The 24534-nt window shown below is 37.1% G+C and overlaps 1 protein-coding gene across 4 annotated transcripts in view; it reads right to left on the reverse strand.

The window, feature by feature from the left end:
• Positions 1 to 24534, reverse strand: part of VCAN (versican) — a 105671-nt gene that overhangs the window by 62434 nt on the left and 18703 nt on the right. For all 4 annotated transcript variants that reach the window (XM_004420391.3, XM_004420392.3, XM_087430082.1 and 1 more), the window contains exons 4-6: positions 23209 to 23383; positions 22996 to 23123; positions 6206 to 6499 (exon numbers count right to left, since the gene is read on the reverse strand). In XM_004420391.3, coding sequence (XP_004420448.1) covers positions 6206 to 6499; positions 22996 to 23123; positions 23209 to 23383 — 597 coding nt within the window. The remainder of the gene's footprint in view (positions 1 to 6205; positions 6500 to 22995; positions 23124 to 23208; positions 23384 to 24534) is intronic.

Below are 24534 nucleotides of genomic sequence, written 5' to 3' on the forward strand. Positions count from 1 at the left end.
GGGAGTGCCTCAGATTGCAAAACAACAAAAAAGCCACATCAAATGTCCCCAAGTTACGTATAAATGGTTACATTGTCCATAATGTGGAGGGTTTCAACAAAACAGGATATGAAACTTTTTAATACCACTCTTCACTTGATTCCAGGTGTGGAGACACTTGTTTTCATCTTCCTTTCAACTCTGTAGTGTAGCCTTGTTTCTAATAAACAATAAAACGTTTCCAGCAGAGGCTGCTTGGCTTTTGTTGCAGTTCTACCTTTTGTTCTACGTTCTACACACCATGTTTGTAATTCTCAAGGGTCTTGGTTCCAGGCTTACTTTAGCATGAAATGCAAACAGAGAACAGGAAGTCAAGTACCCACATGATGTATTTTAGGTCCATAATTACAAATCACTGGAAACAACCCTGAGCATCAGAAAGAATGGGCTCAAGCAATAAAAAGTAACATGTCATCATAAAATGCAACGTTATAATGCCTCCAGATTGACAGAGAATGGCCTGGCCTGTTTAACAAAATTCAAATTGTGTATAAAATTGGCAGTGTCGTATACAAGATTCCTTCTCAACATAGGGAAAATGCAGTGGCTTACCACATAAAGATTTTTTTTTTAATTAGATTTTCAAAAATCAAAATCTAGTTGCCAGTAAGCTCAGAAGGAACTGTTCTGAGAAAACCTGTAGTGGTTGTTTTGCTATATCCTGGATGATTTAAAACTAGTTGTATGGGTAATGTCTGTTCCCCTGAGAAGAGTCGTAATATCTGTAGTATCTATAATATCTTGTGTCTTGCTCTTGATAATCCCAAAACAGGAGTCCTTGGAAAACAAAATTGGGTACTTTTGAGCTCCATCTACTCTGTCAAAACTTAATGATATTAGGGCGGGAAATTGCTCTGTATGATTCTAGACTGGTAAATAACATGCCATTCTACATTTGTCCAACACATGATATACAACACAAAGAGTGAACCCTATGTAAACTATGGACTTTGAGTGACGATGATCTGTCAACGTGGGTTTATCAGTTGTAACAAATGTACCACTCTGGTGGGAGATGTTGATAGTGGCAGAGGCTACGCATGAGTAGGGGCAGGGGGTATATGAGAAATCTCTACCTTCCCCCTCAATTTTGCTGTGAACTTAAAACTGCTCCAAAAAATAAAATCTATTAAAAAAACCCTTAATGATAAAATGATGTGATTTTGTTGTAAATCAGATTAGGGCTGTAATAGGTTCCTTATTTTTGGTCTGGTATGAACTGTTATTAGCTGTGGTCATTCCTCAGACCATTTTAAAGTCTAGATTCATTAATTTTTATAATGAAAACTTAGTGGCCATTTACATTGCTGTGTACTTAAATAGTCTTTAAAGTCACTATTTATTCTTTTATATTAAAACAAAACTAAACAACAACAACAAAAAGAGTTGGACTCTTCAAAAACATGTTAAACAACCTTTTTCTCCTTTTTTAAAGAAAAGGTTTTTCTGCATTCATTTTCTGGAAGAAGCTTTGGTCTATTTTGATTGACATGAACAACTTATGGAACCAAAGTGTGGTTGACTATTTTTATTTTAATTCAATTCTCTATCCTCTGAAATTCCATAACCGTTACCTCATTTAACTGCCAAATTTCATGTTTGTCTTATAACTGCATTCTTTGGGGAAATGGTAAAATGTACATACAGGGAAAGTTCCCATGGAAACATAATATAAACACTTAGCGCACTGCACATTAGAGAAAATTTAATCATATTATTATTAATAACAACAAAAAAGCTAATTTTGCTTTTTCCCTCTGAGTATTTCCATGGCTGATGAAACTAACTAACTTAAAAGAGGTGATACTGCATTAGGGTGCAAACCGAGGGCCTGGAGTCAGGTTCCAACCCAAGTTCTATGCTGGCAGCTTTCCACAATGCTACAGGAAAATCTTTATAGTGTTTTAAAAATGAAGGACTCAGATTTGAAGAACTAAATAACTATATGTCATTGTCAATCACAACTATACCATTTGGTGCTGCCTTTCTCTAGTCCTGGAGCGCAGTGAAGTGACAGCAGTGTGTCTCAGAACCTCCTTCACAAAGCCAGGATTTATGTGACTTTGTTTTCGAAAACAAGGGTTTTCAATAATTTTAGAGCCCCATTCAAAAGTCTGTTTATAATTAACTAATTCTACTATTTGGAATGAAAAACCTCAGACTTCCTTTTGGGGTTGGGTGGATTTTTCCTCAACTTAACAGCTGATTTCCATCCTAACTCAGTATATCTGATCATCTATGCTGTTTGTTTCAACCATTCCCAAGAAAGGAAAAAATTTTTAAAAACACAAATATCTACAAAGAGATATCTTAAGAATAAATGCCACTGCATTAATGATGACTATTATAAAGGTAAAAACACAACTCCAGATTATTCTAAAAGTGTCCCTCCAGAAGGAGCATTCACACGGAGAAGTTTTATCTTGGAAAACTACCAATGTGCCTTCAACTTCATTACTGAGGAAGCCAACAGAAATCAGCATGCTTCTTTTCCCACAAATCTCCCTTCCAACCTTTGCAGCTGTCTGCCACACAGATGTTTCACATCACTGTACTTATGGTATTCTATGTCCTATGGACTACCTTCTCTGTGCTTCTGTTGTGAGACATGAGGCAGATTTTCCTAATAAAGTATAAAAACCCTATTCGCAGCACGATGGTTGATTTAACACATATCCATACTTCCTACACTATATGCAAATGACTAATTTCAAACTAGTTCTTCTATATTACATTTTTATATGTAAATAACTGTAAATATGGGAATTTACAAATATAGCAGATATGCAATAAGTTGATTCTGGGTCCATAACTGGGGAAAGAGTAAAGGTTGAAACAATGAGATTAAAATTCAAACTATTTTTTTTTAAGTTTTATGAGTGATTGAATGCTAACAGATTCAAATTTAATAAACTGAAAACATTTTTAAAATACCAATTAGAGAAGGATTATTTTTGGCACCTCTAGTTAGATTCTGATGTAGGACGCAAAAAAGATAATAAACTAACCATAGATTAGAAAGGCAGGCCAATTTTAAAAGTAAACAAAAAATAAGTAAATAAAAGTGAACAGATACATAAGAAAGATAGTATATGAAGTGGTGGATACCTTATTTAACCTTTTTTAGACCACTAGTTCTAGTTTCAAGCTTAATTAAACAGAGGGATGTGAAAAATAGTGAGAGTTCAAAGCAAGATCACAAAGATCTTACTTAGAAGCTTAGAAATTGAAATTTCAAAACAAGGAAATTGTTTCAGTTGAGCAAGATGCCGAGGGACAACTGAACAATTGTGTTCAATAACAGAAATGGCTGTGATTTAGATTTTGGTCTCCAACTTAAAAAGGAAAAATGGGCTCAAATTCTAATGCAATGGATTTAGATAATTGGAAAAACTATCTGAGAATGATGGTAATAGGATATTAGAATGGGTTTTCTAGGAAACATTCCCTATCTCCTTCTCATGGAGATCATTAATAACATTAAACGAGAGATTATCATGAGTCTCTCACTGTTTGGGTTCACTTAAATTTGGGGATGAATGGGTGATCTTTCAGAACCCCACATGACTCTATTTCACAAAACTTGCTTAACCCCCAGGTCAAAGAAAAATTAAAAGTGCTCAGTTTGGTTTAATCATCAATGGAAAATATACAGGAAAACTTTATTTCACAAAGACACGAATTTACTTGTTTTTCAAATCTATTTGACAAGACTAGATTCTGATTATATTTATCATCAGCCATTGTTAATGTTCTATTCAGTGATTTCAGAAGGAAAAGAGAATTAGAGCAAAGTGAGATTTGGTATTGTTCGATCACCAAGAAGTGGCTTTAAACACACTTGCTACATTTGGTAAAAGCAAATGAGAAAAATATGGTTATCTTTCTAAATTCCTCTACTTAACCAACCAGCTGCACATCTCTGAAATCACTTTTGGAACCATTGTTAAGGTCACAACTCTTACCAACTTTACCCTACAGAATTTAGTCACTACTCAATTATGAGGGAAAAGTTGACAGCAGTTAAGTCATTTTGCGAATAGTTTTCAAATTCTTAAAAAATTATATTAAAAGAATCCTTGAAAAATGAATTAGAAATTTGGGGAGACTGTTGGCATTGTGTGTGGTTTAAGGAAGGCTTTTATGTAGGACTAAATTTTCTTAACCTTTTATGTGCTGAATAAATTTTGAATATGGTAGGGTTTTAGGTAGGGAAGAAATAAACAAGAATCTAGCCTTTAGCTTAGGTGGGAAAAAACCCCAAATTTGAATCCATTTTATTTGCAAGTTATATATATCCAAGTTACATAGATTCAAATGAATTAGGGAGAAAAAAATGGACCTAAACTTTCAAACTTTTTTCAAATTTTATGTAGATTTTTAGTAGGTGGTTATTCTATTTGAATCTAAGTACCTGTTATTTCATACACTCATGTGAATTTCTCATTTAAATAAATAATTTAAAACACATCAGGATGAATTCTTTGTGGCTACAAACAGGCTTTGGTTTAAATTTTACCCTCAGGGAGAAAACAAGAAGTTGTTTAAAAGTTTTCTAGTTTTAAAAGTTTTTTTAGCTTAAAAGTGCCAGTTTTATAAGCACAAGAAAATATAATCAAGCAAGATAGTCAAGCTGGATAATTCTACTTCTTCCCTAATTTAACCCTCTGACCCCTTCCTCCACACACACACACTAAAATCTGATTTTATTTCCTTAATCATCATATCAGTTACTTAACGTAAAACTGATTTTAGAGATTGAACTATTTGAAAATCACTGTTATGAGAGTGTGGCTTAAAGTAATGTATATCTTTCGGGATAAGGTTTTGTTATTATTGTTGTTTTTGTTTGTTTTCCTGAAAATGATTAAGGAAGACTTTTTGTGTTGTTTCAGGACCTAGGAACAAAAGCTAATATTTTCAATGGCTTTTTGTGGCCAATTTGTATCACGCTGATACACAACATGTGGCTTTAACACTCAGAAAGTTGAGTCCATGAGAGGAGATCCAAGCAGAGGCATCTTAGCTGGGAGACAGCAGCATGTGAAATTACACCCGTCTCTTTTACTAACATCTATTCTGCTGGCTACTCAGACATCCCAGCACTGTGTCTTTTTGGTTGGTGGAGAATACACAGATTTCACTTTAGAAACCAGTTACATAATTAGCTAGTATATTTTCTACTCATTTTAGTTACATATTGCTATAACAAGATAATATTGGAACCTTAGCAAAAAAATCTTGTTATATTTTGATATAACATGGCTCTATCTTGAACATACTTAAGATTACCAAAAATTGTAGAAGATCTTTGTTTAGCTGGCACAATGCAGACCCTACAGTAAATATCACAATGAAACGGTGGATTACGTGAGTGTTTAATTTAGCATTCTACAAGCATGATATTATATTGTGACTACCATTGCTAAAATAATTTAAGGACATCTGAAAAATTAAAATAATTATATCGTGAATGTTGAGAAATGTTACTTAAAACCAATTTTAAGGAGTAAACCTACCGAAGATAGTCAATATGTTACACCTTGCAAAGGACATACATTGTACTTCAATATGATACTAGAGAATTAATCACTAGAAGGCACATATTTCCATTACTTGAAATAAAATGAGATAAATGGAGATTTCTATTGATAGCATGGCTCGTTTTTGGGTATTAATTGAACATTATGATTATCCACATTAGCTCCAAGTACTCACCTGCAATTACTGAAATTTAAATTCTCCGCCATTTGAAAGAAAGAGTGATATCAAACAACGACAAAATAAACAGAATTCAAGGACTCACCTCTGCCCCAGTTGGCCTCAGCATCATAGCACCAACAATCTAATTGCATTTAAGGACTGTAGTTAATATAAAGTAACTACTCAGAAAGATCTTCTGTGGTTCTAGGTGCAATGGGGCACAGTTAAGATCTTAACCTGACATTTTCTCATCCCCTTTCAAAAACCATTTGTCGAACTTCCCATTGTTTTAACCATATCAATGCTGTTCCATTTGCTGGCTTTTGAAAGTCACTAACTGTTTCCATTCCGTGCACACACTGCACGACACGGAATCCATTCCAACGGCTAGCTGAACATCAATGCATGCCTTCGAAGTATTTTTTTTTAATCTGAAATTTTTAAAAAGGTATTAAACACTTACGTTTAAAGCAGTAGGCATCAAATCTGCTATCAGGGGGAGGGAAGCCTGTCTGGTTCTCAAAACGATACAGGGTTCTCACCCCAAGTAAACCACCTCCACACTGGGCCCTGGCCACAGTCACAGGGTGGCGAACGCTGGCGTCCAACAGCCACCCGTAATCGCACTGGTCGAAGCCGTTCCTCCACGCTGCCTGCAGCTCCCCAACCGTCGCCAACTGGGCGTGCTGGTTTGCACACTCTTTTTTGGCCTCCTCAAAGGTGAATTTATTGGGACCAGTGATGTGGAACACTTCACCTGGAATCAGAAGAGGAAAAAAGCCCTCAGTTTTACTCTACATTCCTTTCCTGTTTGTAGGGGAGGGGAGGAGCATGTAATGCTTTTTTCATGGCAAGGTACCAGCTTCTGATACTTTAAAGCAGAAAACAGAATGGTTACTTAATTATGTCATTCTTAGTGTATGATAAGATATAATATACACCAGAAAAGTTTCATTTTATATACCATATATTCCCGCAGGCCAGAGAAGCAGTCATTTGATAATAAAGTTACAATGAATTCTTTTAAATGAACAAACCTTGATCCTTTGGATTGTCGTCCAAGAAATGCGTTTTCTCTTTAATGAAAGAGTCTGCGATGTACTTACTAACATTACATACTGGAAAGGGAAAGCTGTATTGAACTGTCACCGAGGTTATTTCTCTTTGTTTACCCTAAAATTAAATAGTAATTCTTTGACCCTCCTTCTCCTAGATCAGTATCATAAAAATGATTTAACTCCCATCAAATCAAAACACAAAACAAGAAGAGCCCCATGGTTTGAAGGCAGGAAGGGAGAGAGGCAGAACAGAAGGCTGTTACCCGCCTTCCGGTCCGAGGCGCAGGGCGCCTGCACACGGTCAAGGCGGAGAGAGAACGGGGGCCAGCGCCAGCTCCCACTCCACCAGCCAAACGGACTGAAGCTCCCTTGGAGGAAGGGGTACCTTCTTGTCTACTTGCTCTGCCCAGAGTGGATACCTTTTGCAATGTCTGCCCAGAGGGGACGCCTTTTTCCAATTCTCCCAAAGACACCATATATGCCAGCAGGGGTTCTCACGAGGTTCAAGAGACTTTTTTTTTTTTGGCTGAAGAAGATTTGCCCTGAGCTAACATCCCTGCCAATCTTCATCCTTTTTTTTAGTATGTGGGCTGTGGGCCTCCAACACAGTATGGCCGCTAATAGAGCGGTATAAGTCCACGCCTGGGATCCGAACCTGGGCTGCTGAAGCGGAGCGTGCTGAACTTCAGTAGGCCACAGGGCCTGGCCCTCAAGAGACTTTTATATGTGCTTATTGATTAACAAAGAGGGGCTGGACATTTACTTTCATCATCAGGCCCAATTAGCAGAGAGTATATACATTATCATTTAATGTGTCACAATAAAACATTTTGGAAACTCCAGAGAGCTCGTTAAATTGGAATTTTACTTGGGTAACTAACAAAACAATTGGCTGAAATAAATTCAATGCAAATTCAATGATGCTTTTCACATATGAGCACACGTGGCTAAAATACAGAGGCAGAATTAGAGAACACTTCAGCAAATACAGCAGGCAGGAGGGGGAATGTAAAGCGAGGTAGAGAGGAAGCTAAAATATTGATAGCCCATTATCCTGTTTCCATGTCACTGAGGCGGCTGTCTGATTCTATGATATATTAGCCAAGCGGGGCAGATCTTCCCCTGACTAAAGCCAGATGTAACAAGCAATTGTTTAAAATGAATAAAGCCATGACTCTCTGAGTGTGTGACAGCGTTATAAAACAAGAGAAATTAGTCATGGGAAAAATGGCCAAATCACACATATCAGCTTTTCTGGCTATAAATCTAAATTGCTACTGACAAAACTAGGCCAAATCCCAGTAAGAGCCATTTGAAGAGGAGAAAGAAAAACGACATTTACCTGCCTGAAAAGAGTAAGGCAGAGGTGAGAATAGGCTTTTGTCCTTAATTATCTAGTCTGGCAAAGGACAATAATCTCAAATCCCAAAATACGCCGTAAGAACTAAAGTCCTGCCCTGCCCTCTCCTGCAATGTCTCCCGCTCCAACAAGTTTTAAAAGCATAAGGGCCACGGTACAGTTCCATAGTCTGTATTCAACAGCGTTTGTTAAATGAATGGCATTTCAAGTCCTTGTTAAGAAACAAGGTGCCCTTTTTCTTCCATCCTTCCCAAGCAGCACATTAAGTAAAGCTAACTCTGCTGCCGAGTTCTGGGCGGCGGCTGTCTGGAACAGGTGATTCATCTCGCCTGCAGATTTGGCTCAGAGCAACACGGGGAAAGGCAGACAGAGAGACGGGGCCGCCATGAGCAGCCCCATTCACCTCAGTCTTTACACTTGCATTGGAAGTCTGAAAGGAATACAAGTGTGAAGGGGGGCAGCGTGCCAACATGTTTCCGCCAAGGTAGAACCCTCGGATTTGTTATTACAGCTGGAAAATCCGTTCTGTGGCCTCGTTTCCTGCATTGTGAGGTACTTCTACTTTGAGGCAAACCTACTGTTCCTCTGAAGTAACAAGAGTTTTCAGCCAACCAGAGCGGGCAAAGAAATATAATGAATTGAGTAAAACTCTCCTGCTCCAAACAGCAAGTCTGTGTGTTGGGGGAAATGAACTTCTCCAAATTAGCCAGACCAAAGAGCTCATGAAGGAAAATGATGGTATGATTTCATGGATAACCAGTTTCCCTGTTTTAAACAGCAAGCATGTTTGGTGTGTTAAAGGAAAGAAAGGTTTCAGAAGGTGCTGGCAAGTTAAAAAGAGAACTCTTTTATTATTATTAAATCGATAAAGATGTACTTAGAGAACTTTTCCTGAAGAAACTCTTGTTAAATCTGACTTTATATCAAAATAATGATTTAATTCATTTGTTTGGAGGATACAACTTCCATCTATCTATCCAATACCCATAAAATAATGATTTTACTTATTTTATTAAATTCTCTTATCCCCAAGGCCATCTATTTTCCTTTTCATTTTTTTGTAGAAACTTTTCAAACATGGCAAGTAAAATTAAAAGAAATATTGAAAGAGATATCATCATTGGGTTTCCTGTAACTCAGATGGAAAGAGGAAGATTTAACTGGCATTAATTGAATTTACCTTAAGGTGAGAATCAAAAGAATTCATCTATAAAGGTAATTGTGGCCTGTCATCATATATGGCATAATTGTTGTTTTATTTCAAAACAATAGGAAAAATAAAAGAAAGACATTTACTTTAACTCTGTTCCAAAAAATAAATGTCTAAGCCTTCCTAAATTGTAATTGTTTAATGTGAACATTACTTTGTCCACTTCAAAAATCTAATGATAGACTAAAGCATCCATACTATAGAATTATCTTACCGCATCTTCAGGCTTTTATAATTGACACTCATTCTATACCAAAAATGATGTTAAATGTCCAAACTTTGCCCTTCTTATGTATCAACCTCAAAATATTAAGGCCAGGACATCTTGTACTTTTCTAAAATATGCCAGAATATCTTGGCATCAGTTTTATACTAAAATCCAAACCAGAAAAAAAAAAGTCAATAGGTAATAAACAGATAGCAGTAATTAAACTAATTCATATTACTAAGTGCCCTTGATCTCTAAGACATCTATAACCTCCTGTCAAGTATTTTTTGATTCATTAGATGCTTGGTTTTAATTAGATAATCCTTTGACATTACATATTTTTTATCTAACATAATGCAAATGTAGGTAACCGCTGTTTAAATCAGAATTAATCTATTAAAATCTTATTACTGGGGCCAGCCCCATGGCCAAGTGGTTAAAGTTCCACGCGCTTCACTTTGGCATCCCAGGTTCACGGGTTCGGATACCGGGTGCGGACCTACTCCACTCATCAGCCATGCTATGGACGCATCCCACATACAAAGTAGAGGAAGATTGGCATGGATATTAGCTCAAGGCAAATCTTCCTCACCAAAAAAAAAAAAAGCTTATTGTTGAAGAGGTGGATCATGAAGACTGTTAACTTATGGTCCAAGTTCTAAGAACATAATTTCCAAAAATGTCTTCTACAGAAAACTGGTAATCCTTGAGATGTGACTAGTTATTCGAAAGAAAAGAGGTTCAGTGGACAACAGCATTTAGAAAATAAATACAAGTCATCTGAGAACTTTCATTTCTTTAAGACTTCTCAGAGCATTTAATATTATAGTATTTCTTGGGAGTTCTCACAAGGAAGTTATGCTTTCCTAAACCATTTTACCAGAGAACTCTCCTTTTCTCATAGAATACTAATTAATAGTCCATGGATCTGTTTCATGGAATATTTGGAAAACACTGCTCTAGAGAAATGAGTGTTTCAATCAAGAAGGAGAATCTCAATTGATCCATAACAAATATAACTTAGTATTCAGTTTCTGGGAGCCTATGTGTCAACCTGCTCAAGACAGAAGCAGAGTAAGTGGATCAAGTAACCAGATAGAATCAAAGGAGGAGCCAAAAAACTGAAGAGAGCACAAAGCCAAGGGCATATGAAGTCCATCGCCTCCCAGGGTTGTGTGAAAGACTGAAAGTGAGGCCAGGGCTGGGGCAGAGTGGAGAGGCCTGATGAAGTGTCTAAGACAGGATTTAAGCCAAACGCAGAAGGAGCTCATTTCTTTAAAAAGAAACTCATTTTGCAAAAAGTAAACCAAGATACAGCAGATAAAGGCAGCAGGCTTTCTCCTCAATATAAAGGTACTAGTCTTTCAATCCCACATCCCACAGAAAAATGCAGGTCTTAGGCTAAACACTGACCACTTTTACACTGAGAAAAGCAATCAAGATGTTAAGATTTTCAAAGTTTTTATTGATCTATTTTCAGCTTTTAAATCTATAGTCAGGAATTATTTACAGGTCAAATTACATGTTCTAAACTATAGCAATCATCATTAATAGCATTAATGAACTTAGACAGAAATTAAGTCTGTGCCAGTAACAGTAAAGTAACTCCAGCTTGTTCCAAAAATGAATGATCACATGAGGATGCACCAAAAGATAAAATCTGAAGTCCTGAGGCAAAGCCAGGCCAGGAACCAAAGAACAAGAGAAAGAGAAGCAACTCAGTGCATTTGCTTAGTTTCTCTCTCATCAGGACCTACCTGGTCAGGGTGTGTAAGTTCCTACCCTGAGAGGGTCTTAAAGGCACTTTTTTTGCCTCTGGTGTAAGTAATAAAAGTTCTTTCCAAGTTTTAGAGTTTAAGAGTGAGAGGCAGGAAAGCAAAGACTTCTGTGAGAGAATATGCCTGTTTTATTAGCATCGGACAAGGCAGTGCTCTATTGCTCGCCTGAATACTTGTAATTGAACTACTGAATGTACTTTAGATTGACTGGATAGTTGCCCTCCTGGAAGGCAAGCACCACTTTTATCAGCTGACTATGAGTCTACTCTTAAATTCTGGAAATAGCTCACCAAAGCGGCTACATCTATAGGACACTTAGTAGCAAATTTGTAACTAGAGTACAAGTTTGGAACTTGTTTCTAAATGTTGTCTACCTATGAGACAATACTTCATTTTTCTCTAATTAAAGAGAGCAAATAAAATGTCAGGAAGGAAATACACAAAATATCTTTTATACAAACAGAACAATGCATTACTTAAGATAAAATGTCAAGTTAATTTGTTAGAAATAAGACTTCATCGAGGTGTACACATACACATTCACAATAGTAGGCACACAAAATATAATACAGAACAGAAGATTTCACACACAGGATAATTTGCATATTCTTATGGAAAATATATATGAAGTATCTTAACCCATATTTTTCCAAAATTTCAAGTTAAATGTTGTGGCTTTGAATTATTACTGTTATTTCAACTTTCTAGGGATGTCCCAGAAGAAACTGGAAGACGTTGATGGTGAGACTTTAATTTCTGGTGACATTCCACAAACTAAATTCATCTTAATCATGGGAATTAACATCATCAGAAATATTAAGGGGAAAAAAACACTTTAATTTGACAACTAACCACTAAAAGATTCCCTGGAAAGTGGACCATGCACGTATTTTCCACACTTCTGATTGCTAAATGGAAAAGCTGCTTCTTGGCAGATGCAAAAATGACACATACTGAAATAGCAAGGAATGATGAAAACAAATCAAAACATTAGAAATGATCCACACTGTTCAAAAGCTAGAGTTATACCCAGGAGTAACTCAGAAAGATTATCAAAGACCCTGGGCCTAGAGCAAAGCTAGGACAGGATCTTTCTCTCCCACTGACAATTCCTTTCTATTGCCAAGGTGAAAAGTAGACTTGGCATCAGCAGATCACAGATAGCTATTCAATTCTTTCCTAGACTGCAGCTGCTGGGCTGCTCTCAGTGGCAGTCCAAGCTGAGATCACACGACCATTTTCTAGCTGGTATATTTGCTGGATGGTGTGATAAGTATTTATGTTTCTTCTATTTTTTTGCACTCATAACTCTTCTATCCTGAACTGTCTGGTCTGAAAATCAGTTCTTATAAACTAATCATGATTCCCTCTGCCCATTGGAGGGTAGAACTCCCTGATTTTTTTTTTCCGCTGTAAAAAAGTTCAAGATTTGTGAAAGTTATTACATTTCCTTGCTCTTTGGGTCAAAATGGCATGTAAATAATAAATGTAGGCAGAAGTAGATATAGTGTGTGAGCTGGAAGCAGTCACGGGAAATGAGCTTCTGAATGTCCATACAATAAAAACACAGTATACAGCAAGTACCATCTTGATAAAAACAATTCAACACAATTATTATTAGCTTTGAAGTTTTGGACTTTTAAGTTTTTTCAAAGGTTTCTTTTCCTTTTCTTTCTCTCTCTCTCTCTTTCTCTTGCTCTCTCTCACTCTTGCTATCTCTTGCTTGCTTGTGTCTATATACACAAGATCAAAGCAATGAAGACTAATGCTCATTATCCTCTGGGTCAGGGGATCCATCAGCTGTTCTTATTTGGTTAACAGCTAACATACAGTGCTATATAATCTTTTCAGGGCCAATATTTGTAAATAATTCAAAAGCATGTCAATTCCCCTTAAGATTTGACCCTTTAATCTGCATAGAGACCAACCTTCTGTTAACAGTGACAAGAAACCCTCCAGGGCTGCTGAAGGAGCTTCACTCCATTTCTAACGTGAGGCTGGCCAGGTTTCTAATTTGAGAGGTAATGAGACTGGAAAGCCAGGTCAGCCCCGTTCATAATTCTCACTTTTCTTACACTGAAGTAGAAGCATAATGTTGCTTAAAGCATAGCCTTTCGGTTTTGAAAATTTTAACCTGTAATTAATTGATAGAGAATTGTCATCTGTCCTCTGTGATAGTCAGTTAACATTCTCTAAATCAGATAACACTCATTGGAAAAGGAATCCGCATATGTATCAATGTATTATTACACAAGATCTCATCTGTGTCAGTGTGAAAGATTTAAAGACACAGGAAGCCCCACTAAAATTTAAACATAGTTTTATGGTTTTCAGGATGTTGGATCTTATTCTTTCCCACTGACAGAGCAGTAAGATTTTAATTAGAGTGAGAAAGAGGTTCTAAAAAATTTCTGGATATCTGAGTCTTCAAAATATGTAAAGACTGAACATTTTATTTGGTTTGACAGGCACAGTATGGCTGTGGGTCAACACATGAGGATCAGCCTAGTTTTTTTTTTTTTAATACTTTTCACAGCTGAGAGGTAAATGGCCACTGTATTTCCAAAGAAGCGCTTTCAATTCAGGACTCTAGCAGAGCTTGACGTGAAAACCTTGAAGCAAATGATTGTCACATGCTTAGAGGGGTTTACGTCAAGACGTTTCTACTTATGTAAGGTAAGATTATAAAATGAAAAGGACTATATATAGAAAATCCTAAGGATCCCACTAAAAAACTATTAGAACTAATAAGTTCAACAAGGTTGCAGGATACAAGAAATAAGACTAATACATAAAAATCAATTGCACTTCTATACAGTTCCAATGAACAATTAGAAAAAGAAATAAAAAAAATTCCTTTTACATTTGCATCAAAAAACAAATTTTTACGACTAAATTTAATAAGAGTACTGCAAAACTTATACTCTGAAAGCTATAAAACATTATTGAAAGAAATTAAAGAAGATCTAAACGAATGGAAAAATATCCCATGTTCATGGATCACAAGATTTAATATTGTTAAGATAACAATACAACTCAAATTGATCTAGAGATTCAACACAATCCCTATCAGAATCTCAGCTGACTTCTTTGTAGAAATTGACAAACTGATCCTAAAATTCATATGAGAATTCAAGGGACCCAGAATAGATACAATAATTCTGAAAAAAAAAAAGAGCATAGAGGTCTCACACTATCTAATTTCAAAATTTACCACAAAGCAACAATAATCAAGACGACGTGGTATTGACATGAGTATAGATATATAGACATGTAGAAATAAACCCACGTATCTATGACCAATTGATTTTCAACAAGGGGTCAAGGCCATTAAATAAGGAAAGAATAGTCTTTTCAAGAAATGGTGCTGGGACAACTGGGTATCTACATGCCAAAGAATGAATTTGGACTCTTACTTCACACCACATACAAAAATTAACTCAAAGTAGATAAAAATAAAAGTAAAACTTAAAGCTTCTAAAACTCTGTGCTTCAAAGGACCCTATTGAGAAAGTAAAAAGACAACCCACAAAATGAGAGAAAATATTTGCAAATCATATATCTGAAAAGGCACTTGAATCTAGAGTATACAAAGAACTCTTACAATAACAAAAAGACACTCAATCAAAATTGGGCAAAAGTTCTAAATAGACATTTCTCCAAGAAAATATGTAAAAGGCCATTAAGCACATAAAAAATTGCTCAACATCATTAGCCATCAGGGAAATACTAATCAAAACCACAATGAGATATCATCACACGCACATTAGAATGGCTACAATCAAAAAGTCTAATAAAAACAAGTGTTGACAAGAATGTGAAAGAATCAGAACCCTACTATACTGTGGTAAGAATTTGAAATGGTGTAGCCACACTGGAAAACAATCCAGCAGTTCCTCAAAAAGTTAAAAATAGAGTTACCATCTAACCCAGTTAGATTCCAGTTCCAATCATTGTAATCCAATCAGTAATGCAATGATTACTCAAATAAGAATCAGGATATTTTTAATGTGAGAAATCAGAGATTTGGGGGTGTTTGAGAGCACTTTGCATCTTCTTGGTTTGTAAGACTGCCTGCTGCTCTGCTGGGGAACCTTTCGTGGTCCTGAGAGTTTACTGCAGTGGAACAGGAAAAAAGCATATCGAATCACTTAACCTCTCTGTGCCTCAGTTTCCTTATGTGCAAAAATGAGAGTTTAAAAAAAATGCCTAACAAGGTTTTCAAGAGGATTAAATTAAATAATAATGCAATTGTACAATACACAGTTTCCTTCCTTACCCTACCCATGAAGCTACCTCACAGTCAATCCATTGAAGTCGCTGTAGGGAATGAGGACCTCATTTTCCAGAGGCGCTGCCAGTACACCATGCCTGGTCACCTTCCTCTGTGGCTCTTAGCTGGACCATTGAAACATTTACACAGAAATAACTCCAAGGTCAGTGTCAAAGCCCTAGCAAGGCGTGTTAATCTCCGAAGTCTATATATAAGAAGCCACAGCCATAGATGTGATCTATGAGTCTATGAGTTCTACAGAGAATACCTAAAAAGTTTTCAGCATCTTTTAGCACCAAGCTCAACCAGTGTGAAGAGGTTGTGTAATCCAGAATCAATATGTGAATCATCTGCTGAACTGCAGTGTGCAGGAAACCTCCAGCTGACACGGGGCTTTTTAACTGAATAAGCCCAGTCAGGACACAAATCACTCATGCTTACATAACTCCCACTGGTGAAGTAATCTGTAGGTTACATACTGTAAATTCCATTAAAATTAAAAGTCAATCTGAGAATCTGCAGGGAGGAAATCACACAATTTCCAGATTTGATATCAGATTGTGGTCCAATCGAAGCCTCCCAAAAAAGCCAGACCTCAGCCCTGCTCTAAGACCTGTTTAATGCCATTCAGGCCTTTACCTAAATTTTTAGCTTTTCACAACTAAAGGAGCTCATATAATAACAAAAAGGAAAGGTTATTTTTGGTTCTAGGTCAGACACAAGGATGACATGGAGGCATCAGACAAGTCATAAAGGTGACAGAGCTATCCTGGATTTTGACATGAGGAAGCAGTAGAAAAAACAACCTGTAATTTGTGAGAAGGTACAAAGGAACCAATCCCAGAGAGAACGATTAGCTGGAGAGGTAAGAAGGGGAAATTACTGTGAGAGGCTGGAAAGGAGAAAGGAGCGTCTCTAGGAAGGAATTATTTCTGAGAGACACTACCAAAAAGAGTGAGAGGAGAAATTCAAAGAGAAAACTTAGCATCATGGTGATCCAATAAAAGTCAAAAAAAAAAAAAAAGATCCTTAGTAAATTTGGTGAACAAAGCTTGGTCTTTTTTTCAAATATTATAGAAATGGAAAGTGGCAGAGGCAGTCTCCAAAAGAGATAAAGTTTGGAGAAATACTGCAATTACCACCAAATATTTCTTGAGTAACTATTATGTGTCTATTACTGGAATAGGTCCTTCCTTGCTGTTGGGAGAGGTATAGAAGATGTTTATGGGCTTATCTCTACTGAAGCTTACAGAAGTTTTGCAGAAATAAAATTAACAGATAACATTTTGTATTTAATGTATTTATAACAACCAGAGAACAATTAAACATCAAATATGTGGAACTAACTCTAAGAAAAATGGGAGCTCAAAATCAGGAAATCTCAGTGTGAGCTACAAGAGCCAAAGATGGGCTCTTTGAAACAGTAAGTTTTCAGGCACAGGAAAGAGCAGGAAGTTGGAAAGCTGAGGAACATGTGTTCCCTGAGAGGACCAGCGCAGAACCTCAGGCAGGAGCAGGCAGAGGATCTGTGGGGCCAGGACACGTGTGCGGGGTCACGTTGGAGAGAGGGAAGTAGGGTTGAATAGGTTACCCCCCAAGCTAGGTCTGAGGGGCTGTGAAGAGCAGAGTGTTTGCTTGAGGAGGAAGGCAACAGAAACCCCACTCCACAATGCTGACTAAAGGAATGGCATGGCGGTGGTGCTTCAGTGCCTAGAGCATCATCAGACGGGCCCCCGGAAGAACTGTTCAAGGCATGGAGATTATTTGTGAGAATCACACCCAGAGATGAGACACAAAAATGACACACGAATGAGAACTACGGCTGTGGAATTCAGAAGAGAGTTCAGGGCTAGACATGCAAAACTAGAAATTAACATTTCATTTTCATTTATTTGTCCTTTTGGTGTAACTTATGGGCCCCGTTCATCCTACAAGGCATTTGGCTTACAGTTTACATACGAGAGAACAAAAATGAAGTTAAACAAACTAATAAGGAAATGGGAGCAACTACAAATTGGGAAGCAAGTAGCATAGTGATGAAGCCTGGAGAGGTGTGAAGGTATCCAAGGGGCAAGTATAAAGCGAGACGAGTGGAGTGGGCACTTCCAATTTGGAGGTAAATTCATTAAATCTCTCTTTATTCAATTCCATCTATGGAGCACCTACTCTGTGCAAGGACGTAGTGGGGATACACATGGTTCCTTCCCTTGCAGAACCCACAGTCTGGTAGGAGAGAGGGAGGCATAAGCAAACATTTGCAGGGGGTGATTATAGTCACAGATTCAAGGCTCGGAGATGGTAAGGGTGAGAGAAATCAGCTAGGACTTTGGAAGGGAATGTGAGATGAACGAGAGAGCTCAGAGTACAGGCACATCAAAGTGCTGGCATGCTTGTGTGAAAGCCAGGGAATTGGAAAAGTAGGGTGGTAGTTGTTCCAGGTGAAGAAAAGCCAAAGGGTAGGGCTACATAGAAAATACAGGCCATAGAAGGATCTGATGTAGGTCCCCAAGGTTGCCCATGTCAGAGGGGCAAGCATCTTGCAGGTCACTTGTCAGGTCTGGGACAAGACGGGAAGTATTGACTCATTTGCAGGAGAACTAAGAGGATCAACCACGAAAGATAGCAGACTGAGCTCCTCTATCACCATCTGATTGATCTGCAGGGAAGATTAAACCCCTCTCAAAAGGAAACTATTTTCTTACAAGTACCTGCTACCATAAAGACACCAAGTAAACAGTCAATCTATTAATTGCATTAAATAAGAATTGAGGATTCCTTAAATGTTTGAGTGGTTTCTTTAGCTGAAATATTTACATTGTACTCCATTCTTTCCAACATTTTCTTAACTATTTTATTTAGGAATTAGTTTTTGCTTTGGATATAGTTAGACACACACACTTCCTACTGAACTGCTAGTTTTCAGCACAGAAGTACATTAGTTCACAAGCACTTTCAGAAGTATTTAAATCCTCCCTCGGCAAAGTGGACACGTTTATGTGCCCACGACCTTAGTCAGATACCAGATTAATTCCTGAACACTGTGATTCAAGAAGACAGTCTTCTAATCAGAGAATAAACTGATTTCAAACAACTTAGGAGGGATAATATGGAATTATTGTTTTGCCACAGTATTATTTTTAATTATTCAATAACGTTCAAGCAACTTACCACATTAAAAATGCCTTGACATAAAAGTTACCCTTCTTCATAACCCTATTTCCATTTATTTTCTATATCCTTCAAAGTACCATGACTCAGACTTTGGCAGAGCATTTCACTCATAACATCTCAGATCAATTCTACTTTTAAGAAGCTTCCAGAGAAGAAATTTTATAGCTTGTCAGGATTCTTTCCCTATTTAACAATATTAATTGTCAGAAAAATTTTCCTTATATTAAACCTATTTATTTTACAGAGCTGCAATTTTAACTCATTTCCTCTTTTTATGAATTCAGTGGAAACAAAGAACCTTTCATATACCCTTCAACTATAATAAGAGCCATTATTTACTGAGCACTTACTTTGTGCCACATACTGTGATAAATGCTTGACACATTAACTCCTTTCCTCTTCATACCATGATTAAAAAGTAAGTATGCTGAGTGTCCCATTTCACAGAAGAAGAAGCAACTGAAGCTTAGACAGGGAAAGCCTCATTCAGGATCTCACAACTAGTAAGTGACAGAGCTGGGACTCAACTGAGGTCCTTCCTATTTGTAATTATGAGGAACTTAACTGCCTCCTGAGTCCTCTCTCAGCACTGTCTTTACCACTCCTAAATAACTCCAATCCTTCACCCAATTTCCTAAACTATGTAATCATCTCAACTCTACTCTAAACCCTCTAAACATTTTCCAAATCCACCTTACCAGGAAACACAAATTAAACTTCCTAATAAGAATTATTTTATGGATCTTGATTTCTAGATTCCTACTTTAAAATCTTAATTCCATTAATTTCCTAGCAACAGTGTTCTGTTACTGAATCATGGTTAATAAGCCACCAAAATGTGTAAACCATTTCTAAGTACCCAAGCTAATACTGGAATGCTTGCTAGTGGATATAGCTAGTGTAATTGCTCTTTCACACTTACTAGGTTATTTTCAAAAATAGAATTGAATATTGTATTCATGAGTATAATTGTATTATAATCACCACTTTGGAATAAGAACCAGATTAGTTTTTCTCCCCCCTAAACTGGCTAGATTTAATTTAGTATAATTATTTGAACTTTATAAAGAAATACATGTCAGGATGAACATGACATTATAAAACAAGAAAGGAGAAAAAAACACAAGGTTGACATTCTCTCAACTAAATATCTTTCATGATAGATAACTAAATTAAAACAAAATTGTCTTTTTGAACTAATTTTTATTTTATACCTAATTAGCTTTTTCATTAGACCATCTGGAATAATATGGCTTCTGATCTAAAGTAATTGAACCTTGGTTCATAACTGAGTATATGTTCCATCACACGCATTCTGAGTACATCAACATCTCTAATTTTTACTGCCCACACCACCTCTCACACACACACATGGCTGTCAAAAATACAGTAGAATATAGGTGGGAATTATTATACCCATGAATATAGCAATAAATATCTCTTATGAGGAAATTTGGCTCACCTTCAAACAATCTTTTATCAATGTGGCAATTGAAATACCAGATGTAACTTTATATAGTCAACTTTCTACAGAATTTTTATCAATTCACACTTTAGCCGATGGTCTTTACTTCAAAGGGAGAATATGCACTTCAGTAAAGGAAGGAGAAAGACCTTACAAGAATGATCTTGTGATCTTCCTCTTACATCATCAGTCACAAAAAGTCTCTTTAACCCCACCCCCTGCCCACCACCAGTCCAATTTCAAGTCGAGAGAGAAATGACCAGTGTCCGAAGATGTGCTAATTATTCCAAGGGACAACAAACAAGGAGGAAAAAAATTTCCAGAACAGTTATTATAAACATACTGAATATCTTCCAGAATTGTCAAGTTTATTCTATGAAACAAATAAAAGCCTTGTTATATCACTGACACAAATTTCAGCCAGTGCTTAAATTAGTATTTATACTGATTCTTTTATCTTTCTCTTCCAACTTTTATGTGCTAAAATAAAAAAGTTCAAATTCTGTTGCTTGGTATAAATACCCCAACTAAAGTTATGCTATATTACACATTACAAGTTTTCATTAAATATGTGGACTATTTATCCCAAGTAACTGTATAAAATACAGTTGGGTTACATTGGGGCCAAGCCTGATTTTATGAATAACAGTTGTCTTAGAAGTGACAAGGTTTATGGAGGCAGAAAAGAATTCCTATATGACCAGTAGATCTTCTCATTGTGGTGTATGTGCACATCCTCAGAGCTACTCTTCTTTTTCCTTGAACACTACTTATGATACTCTGAACAGACTGTAGGGGGGCCAGCTCTCAATGGGTACAGTGTGGCTAAGGATCCCTGGCAGGACTTCCACCACCGAGACCTGTCAAAAGTACCTCAAAGAGTATTTGTAGAGGGCATGGAATTTCCAGGACTTCTGCAGAAGCAGAAAGGCCTCTGGGCTTAAAAGCAGTCAGGGAGTCTACAGCCTTAGAGAGTAGGGTTTCGGTAGCTCGATCAGGGTAAGACTGAAGAACAGACACACAGAGAGGCCCTTAGGTGCTCCTTCTGGTAGCATCGTGAGTACATGAGCCTGCCTTTCCATCAAGGAGGCTGGCTTGTGGTGTTTATTCATGTTTAGACCAAACCATGGATTTGTGCCTGAAAGCCACCATTTCAATTCTATTTGGTAAAGATCCTTTAGGTAATCAGACCTTACATATATTTTTTCAAAGACTACCTCTGGTTCAGTTCCAGTATTACCAGTATTCTGTAAAATTTTATAACTATCATTCTGATAGATATTATTGTAAATTAAAACAACAGTGATAAAACAAATTCTACTGTATTGAATTTGGATACAAATTTCCATCTTACTGAAATAGCAATAGCCAAATTTATTTCCTAAACCAAATTCTCCTCCCAATCATCTCCAATTCTATGAAAAAAAATTAATTAAACTTAAAATAAAGGAAGGAGAAAAGATAGATAGATAGATAGATAGGTAGGTAGATAGACAGAGATAGATAGATAGATGGATCGATAGATTGATCATAGCTTGGATTTTACATATGTTTTCCCTTTGTCCTGTACAAAAATAGAAATTGTTAGTATCTAAAGTTCTGGTTTAGAAAATACATTTACCAGTCTTAAATGATGGTTATAATAAGAATGTTAAAATGCGAGAGAGCCACATTTAAGCAGCCTTCTTGTCAGCAGGCCTTCTTATTCAAATTTAGTCAGGGAATTAGGAAAATATAAGCTGCTTGTTTTCTAGCTTTCAGTCTGAGGTTGTTTATTCAATTCATAGAATCACAGAAAATCATAGAATTTTAATGTTAGGAGGGACCACAGAAATTATCTAGTTCAACCTTCTCATTTGACGCATAAGAAAATTGAAATCATTCTTTTTATGTATACCCAGCCAAAATTAAAAGTATAACTCAATTCAATACTTCCGTTTATATATTTAGGCTTCTAAGACACCTGTTGATACAAATAAAACTCCATTTCAAAAGTTGCAGAAACTTCTATTCCATGTGTATTATAATGAAACTGCATTATGTCCCTTAGATAATGTCACCACTATTGAACTCATACTTTAAGAATCTCTAACTCATGCTGAGTGAGAAATGATAGTACTAAAATCAATCAGAATCTAAGTATCTTTAAAGCAAGGCCGATATCTTACCTGGCTTCATAGCCCTAACAACTAGCAGAGTACTTATCACACAGTAGGCGGCTTTTTCAATGTGTTGATCAGTTGAATGAATGAATGACTGCTCTGAATACTAGCGTAGCAAAGTGAACATGAGGAGAAGTGAAGGGTGAAGATCCCTCCTGGGCTGGTTTGTGTTATTTACTTGTGCTTTGGGGTGTTTATCAGTACTCGGAGTCCCAGTGGTTTGTCATCACAGGATTTTACCTGAAGTTCTCACAAGAATAGGTACCACCCTTACAGCTTTCTATTCTGAATGCTCTAAAAGTGTCCTGGAAACAGTCCAATAGCAGCATGACAGAAAGAAACCCTGCCATTAACTAAAGACATTTCTGACCTGCATGACCATTGACATACTCCTTCTCTTTCCACTTTAATTTAAGCTTATTGCACCACAGAATCATACGGTCATTTAAACTAAATGTTGCTGTTTGGAATCCAAACAGGCAGGAAGACTTGCTCTGTTCCAACATGCTCCCAGTCTTTCCTCAATTTTCTTAGTTCAAATGAAGCTACAGAAATGCAAACATCTTACCATCCAGATGGTCCACATAGCAATACACGTCATAAGTTTCAGCAGGAGACCGGAAGCCGTAGGTCCTGACTCCTTCCTTCCCCATCATATCCCCATAACAGCCTTCTCGAGGATTCCGGATAGGGTATCTGGGGAAATAAAGGACTAGTAAGTAGCACTTTATTCTCACTCCTGAATTAATGAATCAAAGCCTGTAGCCCCCAGACCTCTCACCTAACGCTCCGATCGGACAGCCAGCCCGCGTCACACTGCTCAAATCCATCTTCATAGGCCGCGTGGAGCTGCTCTGGGGTTGCTATGACCGCCCCAACATCCAAACAGGCCTTCTGTGCCATCTCAAAATTCAGAGTGTACCTGCTGGTCGCCGCTCTGTAGTGAAACACAACCCCTGCAAAGATAGCAGCCAACAATTACTCGCATGTTCAAATCTCCCACCATACTGTGCAAAGTTTCTCTTTGGAGCAATGCATCAAATTAACTGCTAACATGGTAATAACATCATGATAATTCTCTATTTTTACTTTATGTAGCATTATGCAAAATTAGGGTGATCAGAAATGCCATTCATCCAGGGTCCCATTCTGCTCCATTAGAAAGTTTTCTAGCCAGGAATTTTCTGTTCGCATGTGAACAATCTAAGAAAAAGATTGAAGCCACTAAATCTCACATGGTGGATAGTTGTCCTAATTACGGGTAGTATTCAGGCCATCATGGGAACACTGGACACCTAAAGGGATTAGATGCTGCAGGAGATACAAAGAGTTAAGGGGGCGCAAGATCAACTTCTACTTCATGATTTTACCGAGGGCCAACTCAATAGAAGCACACGGAACATTCACTAACACCACTTCCACCAAACATGAAACATCCAGAGACAATATACTAAGATGGAAAAGACACTGGACTATGTATAGGTGAGAAGGCTTGTTCCAATCACTAACTTTCCCCTTAATCATATACTGAGCCTTAATTTCCTCCCCCATGAAGTGTAACTAATATTGCTTATTTTATTTGATTGATATGAAAGTCAAATTAGGTAAAGAGTTTAATGTTGGATAGGCTCCTAAGTACTACCTAAGTATTTATCATATTCACTATCTGTCCAGCATAACTTAGGGTCTCCACTATGACAGATAAAATGTACAATTTTTATCCCAAAGAAAGCCTGAAGTAAAGTTCTCCAGATTTCCTGAGATAGAAGCCAGGCATTCTGGTACTTGTCTCAAATTCCACTTTGTTGTGTTTTAGGAGTTTCATAAACTAGTGGTTCTTGAACTGTGCTCCGAGGCTCAAGGAATTGTCACAGGGCTGAGAGGGTGGAGCTCTGGGTGCTCCCCTTCCACTTCAACAAGAGCATCTCTATTTTTAACTGGAGGAAATATGGTGACTCATTTCTATAAGACAGGAAAGTGAATCAAACTAACGTGCTTGGGAAGTCACTGGAAAATAGAAATTGGGGCAACTAGGTCTTATGGATCAGATTTGATTAAGGGTCATATCATTTAAGACAACTTTTTTTTTTGTTATGCAGAATGAAAT

Source organism: Ceratotherium simum, chromosome 4 (assembly GCF_057802395.1).
Source record: "Ceratotherium simum simum isolate JZ-2026a chromosome 4, ASM5780239v1, whole genome shotgun sequence".
Lineage (NCBI taxonomy): Eukaryota > Metazoa > Chordata > Mammalia > Perissodactyla > Rhinocerotidae > Ceratotherium > Ceratotherium simum.